At 35.5% G+C, this 13744-nt stretch overlaps 1 protein-coding gene across 1 annotated transcript; it reads right to left on the bottom strand.

The window, feature by feature from the left end:
• Positions 1–869: 869 nt before the first annotated feature.
• LOC127452448 (apolipoprotein Eb-like) lies at positions 870–3320 on the bottom strand. Its single transcript, XM_051717895.1, has 5 exons — positions 3221–3320; positions 2650–2714; positions 2271–2424; positions 1824–2111; positions 870–1698 (listed from the first exon to the last, which is right to left on the bottom strand). Exons 2-5 carry the CDS (start codon positions 2690–2692, stop codon positions 1338–1340), a joined length of 846 nt encoding a protein of 281 aa, XP_051573855.1. The 5' UTR covers positions 2693–2714; positions 3221–3320; the 3' UTR covers positions 870–1337.
• Between the last annotated feature and the right edge of the window lie 10424 nt (positions 3321–13744).

Here is a 13744-nt window from a genome sequence, read left to right on the forward strand (position 1 = left end):
AGTTCCTGACTCTTAATACAACCCCATATCCATAGTTGTATAAAGTTACAGAGTCCGTGTTTCAGCCTTACTGATATCTTTGCCTGTTATATAAATGCTAATCCAGATTACATGCCAATAGACAGAAATAAGCAGCAAGACAGTTTGAATATTATTGAAGTGTATTTACTGCTTGTTTATGTGTATTATTATTTATTGGGCAGTATATTACAAATATACTGTATATTTATATATAATTAGGGAAACCATTTTACTCGAATAGGTTTCTGTTTCTTTCGTCTGGGAATTATTATATTGGATTGTTGTATATACCCCTAATATTGGTAGTTAACTATTTGCGAAGTTGACATGTCCTGCAGTGTGACATGCGATGATCCATCTAAAGCTATTTTAAACAAAATGCAGATTTTTGTTTATATCTGTAATGCATGTAGCTTAACCTCATATGATTTGAGAGGTTACATTGAATATTTGTACTTAAAAAAAAAAAAAAGTAAAAAAAAAAGGGGTTAACACTTTACAGTTAGGTTTCATTTGTTAACATAAGTCAATGCATTAGGTATAAACAAACAGTTAACAATATATTTTTTACAGCATTTATTAATCTTTGTTAGTGATAGTTAATAAAAATACAATGGTTCATTGTTAGTTCATAGTGTATTGACTAATGTAAACAATACAACTTTTTTATTTTATTAGAATTTAAATGCTGTAAAAGTGATGTTCATTAGTTCATCTTAACTAATGTTGTTAACTAATGTTAACAAATGGAACCTTATTGTAAAGTGTTACCCAAAAATAAAAAGGCCTTAAAAACTGTGAAGAACTAAAGAAACTTTACAATACTGAAGAATCAAATGAGAAATTAGTTGTGTAGTTGGACACAGATTTATTGCAAACACATTCAAACAGTTCACACACAAAAGTAAACAAGCATTTATTTGAGTTGTGGCTAACAAAGCTCATCTCTTTATAGATTTTGATAGTTCAGCAGTTAAAGGCACTTTTTTTATGCTTTACTGTTATTTTGAATAATGTCAGGTTGACCCTACTAACTAGGAAAAATTACCTCTTTAATAACTTCCAAGACATTTATTAAAAGGATATCCTCAGACAGTAGGTTAATACTGAGAAAATAAACATGGTGAGTACACAGTTATTATTTTGTCCAATAATGGACAGCACTAGCCAATTCAGGTCCAGCTCTTAACACTCATCAACCTCCCATTAAATGAAAAAATCACATTTCAGTAACGAGATCTTCCATTCTATCTTTGCTACTTTTTTATGTTTGGTGTTAACAGAAGATTGTTCTAACTGTACAGTGTACAGAGTTCCTAAGCTTGACTGGGAAGAGCTGCTGTGGCCTCTTTGATCTTGTCCATGACGACCTGCAGCTGCTCACGGATCTTCTCAGAGTATGGGTTGAGGAGGCTTGTCAGCTCCTCCATGCGTCCCTCCAGTGAGGTACGTAGGGACTCAGCGGTCTGCTCCAGCTTCTCTTTCAGTGCTCCAGCCTGAACTTCCAGCTGCTCGCTTAACTCCTGGGCCTGGGTCTTCACCAAATCATTAATGGTACCCAATTTTTGGTTGGCGCCCTCTTGGACCTGGCTCAGGTAGGGCTCAAGGCGATCCTTCACGGCATCAGCATTCTGGGAAGCACGAGACTGCAGCTCTTCCAAGTAGGTAGCCACGGTGCTGCAAGAAATGAAAAAGAAGATTAACTGATATAGTCAAAAATTATCCAGAGAGTGCTAAACTATACCTGTTGGAATTTCAAACACTTAAAACATTGAAGCACCTAAAAAAACATTCAGACTTACTTGCGGATCTCCTCTGTGTCCTTATTCAAGCGCTTCTTCAGTTTGCGAGTGTAGGTGTTTACACGGTTCTTCACATCATCAGCGTTCTGCTCCATCATGGTTTTCAGCTCTTGCAGGTACTGAGTGGAGCGCTCCTTGGCATTGGTCATGTCAGTCTCCAGTTTGCTAGCCAAGAGCTGGAGATCCTTGCTCAGCTGACCAGTAGCATCAGAGGCATATGGAGCTAACTGGGTTTGAAGATTGTCACTGTAGGAGCTCAGCTCAGCCATGGTGTCACTAATCAGGGTGCTGTGAAATCAATGCATTGTACAGGGCCATGTTTAGGAAAATGTGAGAAGATGAATGTGTGCTGTTTTAGTAACTATTGTTTTTTGCAGAACTCTTTACTAACTGTCCTAAATGGTGGTGTTTTTTAGTAGACAGGGTTTCTGAACAATGTTGACTTACTCGAGCTCTCTGCTAAGCTGGGAGCTCTTGATGTTCTGCACCACACCATCAGCGTGTGAGTTGAGTTCCGCCACATACTGCCAGAAGTTGTCCACCATCTCCTCCCATCTGGGCTGGGTGGCATCATCCTGAAACAGGACACGAGCATGGCAGCCTGCAAAGGGGTGCAAATGAGACCGTGAACTTTGTTTTCATACTAAATTATCTACAAATGAGTACAATATGTGACAAATGAGAACTACACTTTGCAGTTAATTAAGTGATGTGATGCTGGTAAAGATGCACTACAAACAGAAATATTCAATCATTGTGCATTACTATTTGTATGTCAATACAGATGTAAAAACAATGTCTGATTGTGCAGTGCTTTATTTCATACCAGTAATTACTGCCAGAGCAAGGATCACTGCCAGAGCCCGCATTTTGATGGAAATACAAGTACACCTAAAGAAAATGTAAAAGAGGAAAAATCTTTACACCTTAAAAAAGGCAGAGAATATATATATATATATGTGTGTGTGTGTGTGTGTGTGTGTGTGTGTGTGTGTGTGTGTAGATTTGTATCTCTGTATTTCTGTATTGACCAAAACTTAATTTATCATTCAACTGAGACTCTAAACCACAGTGAAAGTCTTTTAATATTAACAATGTAAAGTTTCTTCACATACTTTAATAATTCTAACATCAAACATTTCAGTCCTGACACTGTTCCTAAAAAAATTAACATCAGTAAATATACACAAACTGACATCTGGAAATCTTGATTAACTATCTTCTAGCCTATAAAATCTAATTTAAGCGTTTAAATATTCGAAGACCTTAGACGATTTACAAGTTTTTTTTTTTTTTTTTTTTTTTTTTTTACAAACAAATGGCAGATTCTTGCACATAGAAAAATAAAGATTAACAGTAACAAGTTACCTCAACAGATTAGAGCGAGTTCTACTCACCTGAGAAGCCTGAATTTCTCCGTGTAGATAGAGAAGGGATGCCAGCTCTTTTATATAGTCCCGGGACGCGCCCGCTGCAGTCACTATCGCTGCCACGTGATTTCGCCTTTGTTCTGAACTCAGGCATCATCCCACGCGTCACTGCAGCATGTGTGCGAAGTCCGCATCTTTTTGCACCAGTTGGAGATACATTGCGCAATTTTCATAAATTCTTTTAAAAAGCCTTTGAGGGCATATCACCCCTCACATCGTGCAAAAGAATTGTTGATGTAGGTTCTGGCTCTCTTGCTAGTTTAAATCTGAAGAGATGAAATCTAGAAAATGTTGCATGCCTTGTATAATTTATAACGATTCAAGAACTTTATTACACATTATAAAAAAATTATTTGTATTTTGAAAAACGTATGTTATCCTAATCGGTCAAATCGATGCTTTCTTTTCAAACAGGGCATTTAAGAAGTCGAACAATAGTAGGCTACACGTTCACATAAGACAAAGTCATCATGATTAAAGAGACAATCTAGCAGTTGTAGCCTACATAGCCTGCAGGTGATACGAACTTTGATGCAAGCGCCGACATTAGGCTACTCAACAATTTAAGCCCTTTGTTCATTTTACAGCAATGGCTCATCAATATGGATGACCTTGATAGCATCTTTATGGAGACCTGGTGACCATGTGTTCAATTATCAGTTATAGCCTATAAGAATCAATTAATAAAATAATGTTTTATGTTTAAATTTTTAGGCCTATATTATAATATAGAAGTACAAGTAAAAGCAATATAATTTGGCAAATCTTGAGTCATGACTTTGATAAACATTGAGAATGTACTATATGCTTACATTTTGAACTTGACTTTATAAACTCTTCATAGTGTGTTCGCTGTGTATGATGTTTTCAGTAAGTTCAGTTATGATTTGAAGTAATGTCTTGAATTTCTGCTGATTCCACACCCACTTGATCACAATGGTCCTCCACGTCTAAATGTCCCAGTGTTTATCTAACAAAGATAAGACATTATTTAGTTTCCCCAACGAGTTATTTGGTAACACTTTGCAATAAGGTTCCATTCTTTAACATTAGTTAATGTATTAGGTAACATAAACAAAAAATGAACTATATATTTTTACAGTATTTAGTCATCTTTGTTGATGGTAGTTAATAAAAAGACGATTGTTCATTGTTAGTTCATGTTAGTTCATAGTGCATGAACTAATGCTGACAAATACAACTTCTAATTTTAAAACTGAACCATTATATATTGAAATTAACAATAATCAATATTAATAAATGCTGTAAAAGCATTCTTCATTATTATTTCATGTTAACAAATGTTGTTTCATGTTAACTAAATTTGTAACTGATGTAAACTAATAACAAATGATTGTAAAGTGTTACCAGTTAACTAAGTAAATACAGCCTTACATTTCTTTCAGTGATTCTTTTCTGACCACATATCACAAACAATTTGAACAGGAATGATTTATTATCTTTTCTCAAATCTACATGTTTTGAGTAATTATGTTTTTCCGTGACAACATGAGACGAGCCTTATCAAGCACAATTTAATTCCATCTATTCACTGGTGTTTAGCCTTGTCCCAACTTGTCCCTTTTTCCTCGTTCAGCCCTGTCTGTTTCAACCCTGCAGCTGCATGGTGCAAACAAACATGACTTTGGTAAGCATGAGGCCCAATAGGATCACGCAGAAGTCCGCTTCAACATAATTATTATTCATATAGTCTTCTGTAGATATTTTTCATCTGATGTTGCTCCTTTTTAGCTCATCCATTTTCTTGTCTAAAGCTTTCTCTAATAAACATGTGGTTAAGAGTGAAGGGAAACTTCTGATGAATATCATAGTTTATCAGGGATTGTAGGCTACATCCCTGAAAATCAACCTTTTATTTAGAACTTAAAAAGTGAATAACTGTAAATGTAAACTGTAGTGCTTTTAAGCAATAAGGCTTATTCAGTGTTGTAATGAATTGTGCCAATGTGGCCAGCGTAATGATATAATGTCTTCTTTTAATCCAAATGCTAATGCTTAACATCAAGATAGATACTTCCCGTTTTCAGTGGTTCGGTTTCCTGAAATTAAGCTAGGGCAGAGTTTGAATACTAAAAGTTACTGAACTATGACTGACAAGGAGAAAGACAAACTGTAGCTGTTCAACTACATGTAATGACTAAAGAAAAACATTAAAAGGTAAGAGGAAGAGAGATTTATGACAGTTATGGTCACTTCAGAAAAAGATCTCTTTCTGCAATCCTTCCCATGCTCTTGTATTACCCTCTCAATGGATTACTTAGACGAAAGCAGTCCGAACAGAGCCCCCTCTGTAATTCCTTTTTCTGTTTTTGATAACAGTGCTTTCATAAGGGGAAGAGCTGTGCCAAGTATTGGACAATTTTTTTTTTCATGAGTTTACAATTAGGAGGTGGTGAATACATTTTTTGACATTCTTCAAATAATTTTCGTCGTTGGGAATTTGAAATGTGGTTTCACTAGAGTCATTATTTAATTCAGTTGTGTTTTATGCAATAATGACTGAACTTGGTAAAAATGCATGTGGTTGAAGAAACCTATGTCTAATCCTGACCTATCTGCTCTTGAAAACAAACAATAACAAATAAATTCAGCGTAATGATTTAATTACAAGCTCGTGAAAGGACCTTGTTGTTTTTGTGCCATGTGGTTTTTGGATAAATGTGTGAAAGGTGAGCAGTAAGGATGAACGCATGTAACCTCAGCCAACTCATCATTTAAAGGAATGGTACTGCTAAGTCCAGTATACCAAACTGCACTGGTCCCCTTCAATATAAAATCTATTCTTCCAAGAAGCTACACCACATCCTCGGCATAAGCAGATATACAGAAATGCAGCTTATCCCAGAAAAGATTTATCCAACACAAACACACATACTGTAAGTGCTATACAGTGTGAGGATGAACTGTAGTGACTCCAGTTCTTTGTTATCTCTTGTCTTGCTTTGAGTGGTTTGTGATTCATTCCTAAATGGTGTCGCTTGGAGGTTTGTCTACATTAGTCATTGTTTTCACCCCAGTCAGGCATTCCAGGTCAAAGGGCTCTCAGCTTCTTTGTGTCAAAGAAAGCAATCATCTGCATCTTAATCACTGTCCTGTCTCATGTGACATTACTGATCCACACTTCTCTTTGCAAAAAGTTGTTTTGTGCGGCTCATGTATATTGCAGGTGACTCACAGGACCATGTAATCACCTTAAACGAGTACAAGGGAGGCAATAACAGACTCACTACTAGATGTTAAGTAGAATCAATATAAAAAATCACATGCATATCTTATATGTATTAAATTTGGGATGCATAAAGACACTGTATTTCATTGTTTTTGGATTTGCCCTATTGTCCAAAATGTTTGGAGAGTAGTATTGGATGTATTGTTCGTGACCATCAATGGGAGGCGATCAACATGCGTATTTTGTGAATTTTTTAAAAAGACTGTGACCTCAGTAATACATCTAAAAAAGGATTTTCTTTCCTGGAAGCCAGACATGCAATAACCCTGTTTTGGAAATCAGTTTATAGACCCAGTGTTTAATGCTAGCTTGGCAGTTTATTTTACATTGCCTGGCTATGGAAAAACATACTTTTGTTTTAAAGGGAATATTCTGTTTTTCTGAAATACAGTATATGGGTGGCCCTTATTTAATTTTTAGACTGTCGTCATCTTGCTAAAGCTGTGGCATTATCTATCTCTCTTTTTAACATGTAACAGCCTGAGACATACGTAAGTAGCAACAGTCCCAATGTGCCATTATTTTTTTTTTTTTTAGTGTGTCCTTATGTGTTTCTTAAGTCACACGAGAATATGAATAAATGCATTGGGGGGGAAATCTGTTACTAAGTACATTTATAGGAACCAGAAATACAGTATATAAAATACTGTTTTTCATTCACTGTTTCAGACAGACCAACTGTTTCTGTTTGTTTAAGGTTGCTTCAATTATGCAATGATTTTTATATAGGAAAACAAATGTCTTTCTATTGACTAGTGTCCTGATAATGATGATATGCTTGAATGGACTCTTCTGGCAATAGATTAGCTTCTTTGTGTGCTATTCAGGAGGTGAGGGTTGTTTTTGTTCTGATGGAAGTGCGTGGGACACTCTCGGAAATGGCAGAACAGGTACTTTTATGAACCTGCATGGACAGCTCCCGACATGCTGCTGCTGGGATTTGTGTGGCATTCATTGTGTGTTTGGCCTGGCTGTGGGTGTTTACGACTGTTCTGTTGACTCGTGTGTCTTCTTCATGCATCTATTTAAAAGGTTGAACTGGCAATGAGTTCAGTTGTAACAGGGGTTAAATCTTGTAGTTTTTGAATAGATTGTTATTCCTGTCTGACCATGAAAGTTAACATTGTGTAACTGTTGATTTGTCTACTTAAAATGAATGTATATTGGGACATACTAAGGTGCAAGATGAAAATCAGGTAAACATGCAATGTGGTTAAAGCGGGACAGATGTGACACTGTTTTATTCTTATACTGTACATTCAATGTTCTTAAATGATTTGATAGGATAGTTAAATGTTTACACAAATGCAATGAAGTGGGGCCACACAAATACAATTATTTATTGAACAAACAAAAATCAGCAAGTTTTATTAAAGTTATTATATTGCAAGTGTACCATTTGACTGTAAGTTGTATGTGTTTTAATGAATTGACACATATGCAAGTATAAGACATTTTTAAAAACAATATGAGTATAAAGTCTGTAGTAGTTTTTTTTCACTGTGGGCCTAATTCCTTACTTAGCACAATACAAATGTTTAAAAACCATCCCTGGTTATCATTACAGCAGTACCCAGAACAGTTGTCTTCACACACTAATTATAGAAAATAGGAAATATATGTACAGTTCTGCTCAAAAGTTTGCATACCCTGGCAGAAATTGTGACATTTTGGCATTGATTTTGAAAATATGACTGATCATGCAAAAAAACTGTCTTTTATTTAAAGAAAGTGATCACATGAAGCCATTTATCATCACATAGTTGTTTGGCTCCTTTTTATATCATAATGATAACAGAAATCACCCAAATGGCCCTGATCAAAAGTTTATATACCCTTGAATGTTTGGCCTTGTTACAGACACACAAGGTGACACACACAGGTTTAAATGGTAATTAAAGGTTAATTTCCCACACCTGTGGCTTTTTAAATTGCAATTAGTGCCTGTGTATAAGTAGTCAATGAGTTTGTTAACTCTCACGTGGATGCACTGAGCAGGCTAGATACTGAGCCATGGGGAGCAGAATAGAACTGTTTAAAGACCTGCGTAACAAGGTAATGGAACTTTATAAAGATGGAAAAGGATATAAAAAGATATCCAAAGCCTTGAAAATGCCAGTCAGTACTGTTCAATCACTTATTAAGAAGTGGAAAATTTGGGGATCTCTTGATACCAAGCCAAGGTCAGGTAGACCAAGAAAGATTTCAGCCACAACTGCCAGAAGAATTGTTCGGGATACAAAGAAAAACCCACAGGTAACCTCAGGAGAAATACAGGCTGCTCTGGAAAAAGACGGTGTGGTTGTTTCAAGGAGCACAATACGATGATACTTGAACAAAAATGAGCTGCATGGTCGAGTTGCCAGAAAGAAGCCAATGCCACAAAAAAGCCCAGTTACAATATGCCCGACAACACATAGACACGCCTCACAGCTTGTGGCACACTGTAATTTTGGAGTGATGAGACCAAAATAGAGCTTAATGGTCACAACCATAAGTGCTATGTTTGGAGAAGGGTCAACAAGGCCTATAGTGAAAAGAATACCATCCCCACCGTGAAGCATGGTGGTGGCTCACTGATGTTTTGGGGGTGTGTGAGCTCTAAAGGCACAGGGAATCTTGTGAAATTTGGTGGCAAGATGAACGCAGCATGTTATTAGAAAATACTGGCAGACAGTTTGCAGAAAAAGGTGAAGGTTCTGCAGTGGCCATCACAGTCTCCTGAGCTTAATATAATTGAGCCACTCTGGGGAGATCTCAAACGTGCAGTTCATGCAAGACGACCAAAGACTTTGCATGACCTGGAGGCATTTTGCCAAGATGAATGGGCAGCTATAACACCTGCAAGAATTTGGGGCCTAATAGACACCTATTACAAAAGACTGCATGCTGTCGTTGATGCTAAAGGGGGCAATACACAGTATTAAGAACTAAGGGTATGCAGACTTTTGAACAGGGGTCATTTCATTTTTTTCTTTGTTGCCATGTTTTGTTTTATGGTTGTGCCATTCTGTTATAACCTACAGTTGAATATGAATCCCATAAGAAATAAAAGCAATGTGTTTTGCCTGCTCACTCATGTTTTCTTTAAAAATGGTACATATATTACCAATTCTCCAAGGGTATGCAAACTTTTGAGCACAACTGTATGAACGTTTTTGACATTTATTTTGATGGAATCCAGATAAAGGTATCTCATGTAAAAAAACAAACAAACAAACATATGTTTACTCTAGTAAATATGTGTGCAGTTTAGTAAAACAATTTACAACTGTACTCAGTCAACCCTAAATGTAGCCTAAAGCCTAGCCATAAAATATATTTTTTTGACCATTTTTAAAATGTACACATTTCATAACAAATGTAATTGTGTAATCTTTAACCAAAGTAAATTAATAAAACATATTATTTTAAGTTTTATTAATGTAATTTTATTTGTTTTAAATTCATAGTGTACAGTAAACATTATCATTTTCTGGTAGTGATAGTGAGCTTCCACTAGATGGCATTTGTGGTGTACAGAACGACAGTAGGAGCACATAAAGGATGCACACAATGCCCACTCCTGGCTTCTTTCCCTTTGAGTTCATCACAGCAGTTGAGCCTGCAGCTTCTTCTCAGTTCCTTATTCTATTGGACCTGTCCATCAAGCGGTATCATATTTATACATTGTAGAACAGTGAGCTGAGTATTCAGTGAAAAACCCAAGTACATAGTGCTTGGCAGCACCCTTCACCACATCTAAACTTTATGACTGGATATGAAGCAGGTGTGAACTCTGACTAAGTGTACAGGTCATAGTTAACCTACATAGATAACTAGTTTTAGATTACCTTTAGGCATTGTCAAAGGCCCATTTTTTAACATCACTGAATCAACCTGAATGTATTAGGTAACACTTAAGTTTAAGGGGTAGATCAGGCTTGATTTTATATATATATATATATATATATATATATATATATATATAAAACAAAATAGTATAATACTGTATTTCCTAATACTGATTTCCACCAGTTAGCCTGGCATAAACACACTGCTGTTCCAACCGTCCTCAGAGATCACACCTTGTCTAGGATTTAAATGTTTAAAGGTTTACATTTTTTAATCATCATAGAGCTGATTTAATATGAGTGACATGCAGTTATTTAGAGAAGTGTAGGTCCAGTTTAAAAATAATGATTCCACTGCTAATTTACAGTCATGTTACATCACAGTAGAACATGCACATGAATAATAATTATGATAATAAGAGAATATTTTAATTTATATACTTATTTGAAAGCTTATTTGAAATGGCAAAAGTAGCATCTTAAATGCCTTTGAAAATGTGACCAGAACTAGATTTATAAAACCTTGTGAGTTTGTTTGTTTGAACATTTTGTGACCACAATAACAGTATGTTGCCTCTCCACATTCCTCTGTTTTGCCTATTGATTTTGTAGAATGCAGTAATTGCAGATCTAAGATCACATAAAGGAGCAAACAAAATCAGACAGTGACTAAGGTTTTGCAAGCAAAATAAAATTAAAATCCTAGATACAGGTAACCAGTGATGTTCTTATAAAACACGAGTGATATAGTATGCTGTCTTCTTTGTTTTTGGTAAGAAAGAGTAGGCTACATGCTGTTTTGCTCTGAGCTAGTTGAAGCAGATTTATGAAATAGGCCCAATTGTTTTTTGGGGGAGTTTACAAGAAAAAGATCATTGCAATATATAATCCTACTTTTAACAAATGCATGGACAAGTACAATTTTCGTTGCCCAATATTCATTTGATATAATTTAACGTAACATGAGATCACATTAAACTCTAATGATGATGCGTGAGAGCAGCACTGCAGTTCGCGCCTGACTGACAAGAGGAAGAATTACACAGCTCACAGACCAGATGCACTCTAAACTTTCCAAACAGCTTCAAGTGATGTAGATCACAAAGTATGAGGGAATTATAACGCAAAAATACAAAATAAGTAAATGCAAAAGCACTCTCGTTGTGGAATAGCCTAAGTGGAGCTGGAGCTGCCATTCCGCTGAAGCAAAACTTGCGTGTCAAGCATCTTTAAAGGAAACATCCCGGAGTTACATCTTAAATGCAGTTATATTTAATGCATTATAGCTTTATTAAAGTTCAAATAATATGTAACCAGATTATGTAAATAACTACAAACTCCTAAACTGGCATTTCTCTGTGCTGTCAGTGCCTCTTCTATGAGTTGCATGAATGTCCCGATCTAAGGGGGAGAGATTGAAACTGCACCCGGCAGATGCACTCTGTCGTGGAGACACTCGTCCCTGGAGTGCGCATGCTTAATGCAGCTAGATTATAATGTGATGGCTTGCGATTTATTGAAGCATAATATATGAAACTGCGCATTTCTTATCGTGAAGAAAATTGGCAATACGCAGCTTTATTAAAAAGAGAGAGTTGTTTTTGTTTTTTTGAGAGTTAAAGATGGATTGAAGTGAATAGAAATGTGAGAGAGGGTAGTCTTCGCCCCAAAATAAGTTTTTGATTTGTTTTTGTTTGGCTTGTGTTCCAATATAAATATCTAAAACTCCTTAAAACAGCATAGATTTTCTTTAGCAGCTATACTGCAGACAAAAAAATTGTTATCTGAGAATGTTGAATATATAATATTAAAAATACAAATATTTTAAAATATCTAGAAATCCTTTAAAAAAAGATGCATTCACTTGAGAAGCAGCATATAAGATATTTAGAATTGCTTTTAGAGAATAGATCATGAATATAAGTATATTTTGTCTTTACTGCACTCGCAGAAGTATAACCATGTGAAAAAATACACGTATACAAAATACACTTATATTTAAGATACATTCTCTTAAAGGAAGTCTAAATATCTTATATGTTGCTTCTCAAGTAAATGTATCTTGTTTTAAGGATTTTTAGACAATTTTGAATGGAAAACAAGACAAAAACACTTGATTACAATAGGATTTTTTGCAGTGAATTTCTTTACTGAATTAAACTTAATAAAACATATTTTTTTCCCCTTTAATTTAGTGAATGTCATTTAGAGGTATTTTTAAAAGATGATTTTGTCCTCTTTATTCTTAGAAAGCACATTTAATACAACATTTTAAGTGGTTGCACAAGCTGAATAGTCGGTTAAGAGCAAATGATTAATCATTGCAATAATCGCCGAATAGTCGGATAATCGTACGAATAATCGTTAGATTAATCGATTATCAAAATAATCGTTAGTTGCAGCCCTAATGTCAATTTAGTATGTCCAAATCTTTTGTGCTTAAATGGGGCTTGTTTAACAAAACCAGAGTAGATTATTTTCAAAGTTGCTATTATTACATCATATACGCAGGTCACAGGACAATGCTCACATTCCTGCATGAAGTATATCTCACCTATACTGTATATAAAGAACGTACCAGCCGAGAAGTGCATCCTTCAACAAATGCAGTACATTCTTTAATAGTACCCTGACTTCAGATGCAGAGTGGGGTTGTTCCACACCACGCAGACCAATCGATGCACAAAGTGTTCGACTTGATGACTCTCTTTTATGGTGCATCTCATTTCCCGCCCTAGCTCTCTAGGTTGTGAATCAGTATATCATGAATACGACTTTGGGCTCATGACGTAGTGCCATTATGAGAGATAAATGACATAAATGAACAAATAAAAATGCAAAGGAGTGTATTTTATATCACCATTTTTTACTAATCCTTTCATAACCATAAGCCTCACTGGCCATAATTGGAAATGTGAACACTCCATGGACAAATGAATTGTGCTTAGACATAATTTTTGATCTTACCCACAATATGTCCCAATAAGTATTTTGAGCATGTGGGGATTTGGAGAATGTCTAAGCACAGAGAACTGGGAAATACCTAAAAAAAGACTAAACATATTTTATGTATCATGTACTGTTGGGAGATATAGCTATAAATGTCTTTAAATTCAAATATACATTTATTCATTACATATCAGTGTGTTCAAATTCCTTTCAACTTTGTGTTCTATTAACCGAAGTTCCAAACATAAATGCATTTGTCGGTCATAGAGTGTTTTTCATGTGCCTGTTTTTTGTTTAGTCCTAATTGGCTTGATACAGTAAGTACAAACCCCAAAGACAAACAAACATAGGCCTACATGGAAAATAGGTTTACATGAACAACACTGATGTAAAAAAGGAAAAGGGAATCTGGATAAATAATTTTCATATCCGTTCCGGAGTGGAACTTCAATAAATTGC

This window comes from Myxocyprinus asiaticus, chromosome 15 (assembly GCF_019703515.2).
Source record: "Myxocyprinus asiaticus isolate MX2 ecotype Aquarium Trade chromosome 15, UBuf_Myxa_2, whole genome shotgun sequence".
Classification (NCBI taxonomy): domain Eukaryota; kingdom Metazoa; phylum Chordata; class Actinopteri; order Cypriniformes; family Catostomidae; genus Myxocyprinus; species Myxocyprinus asiaticus.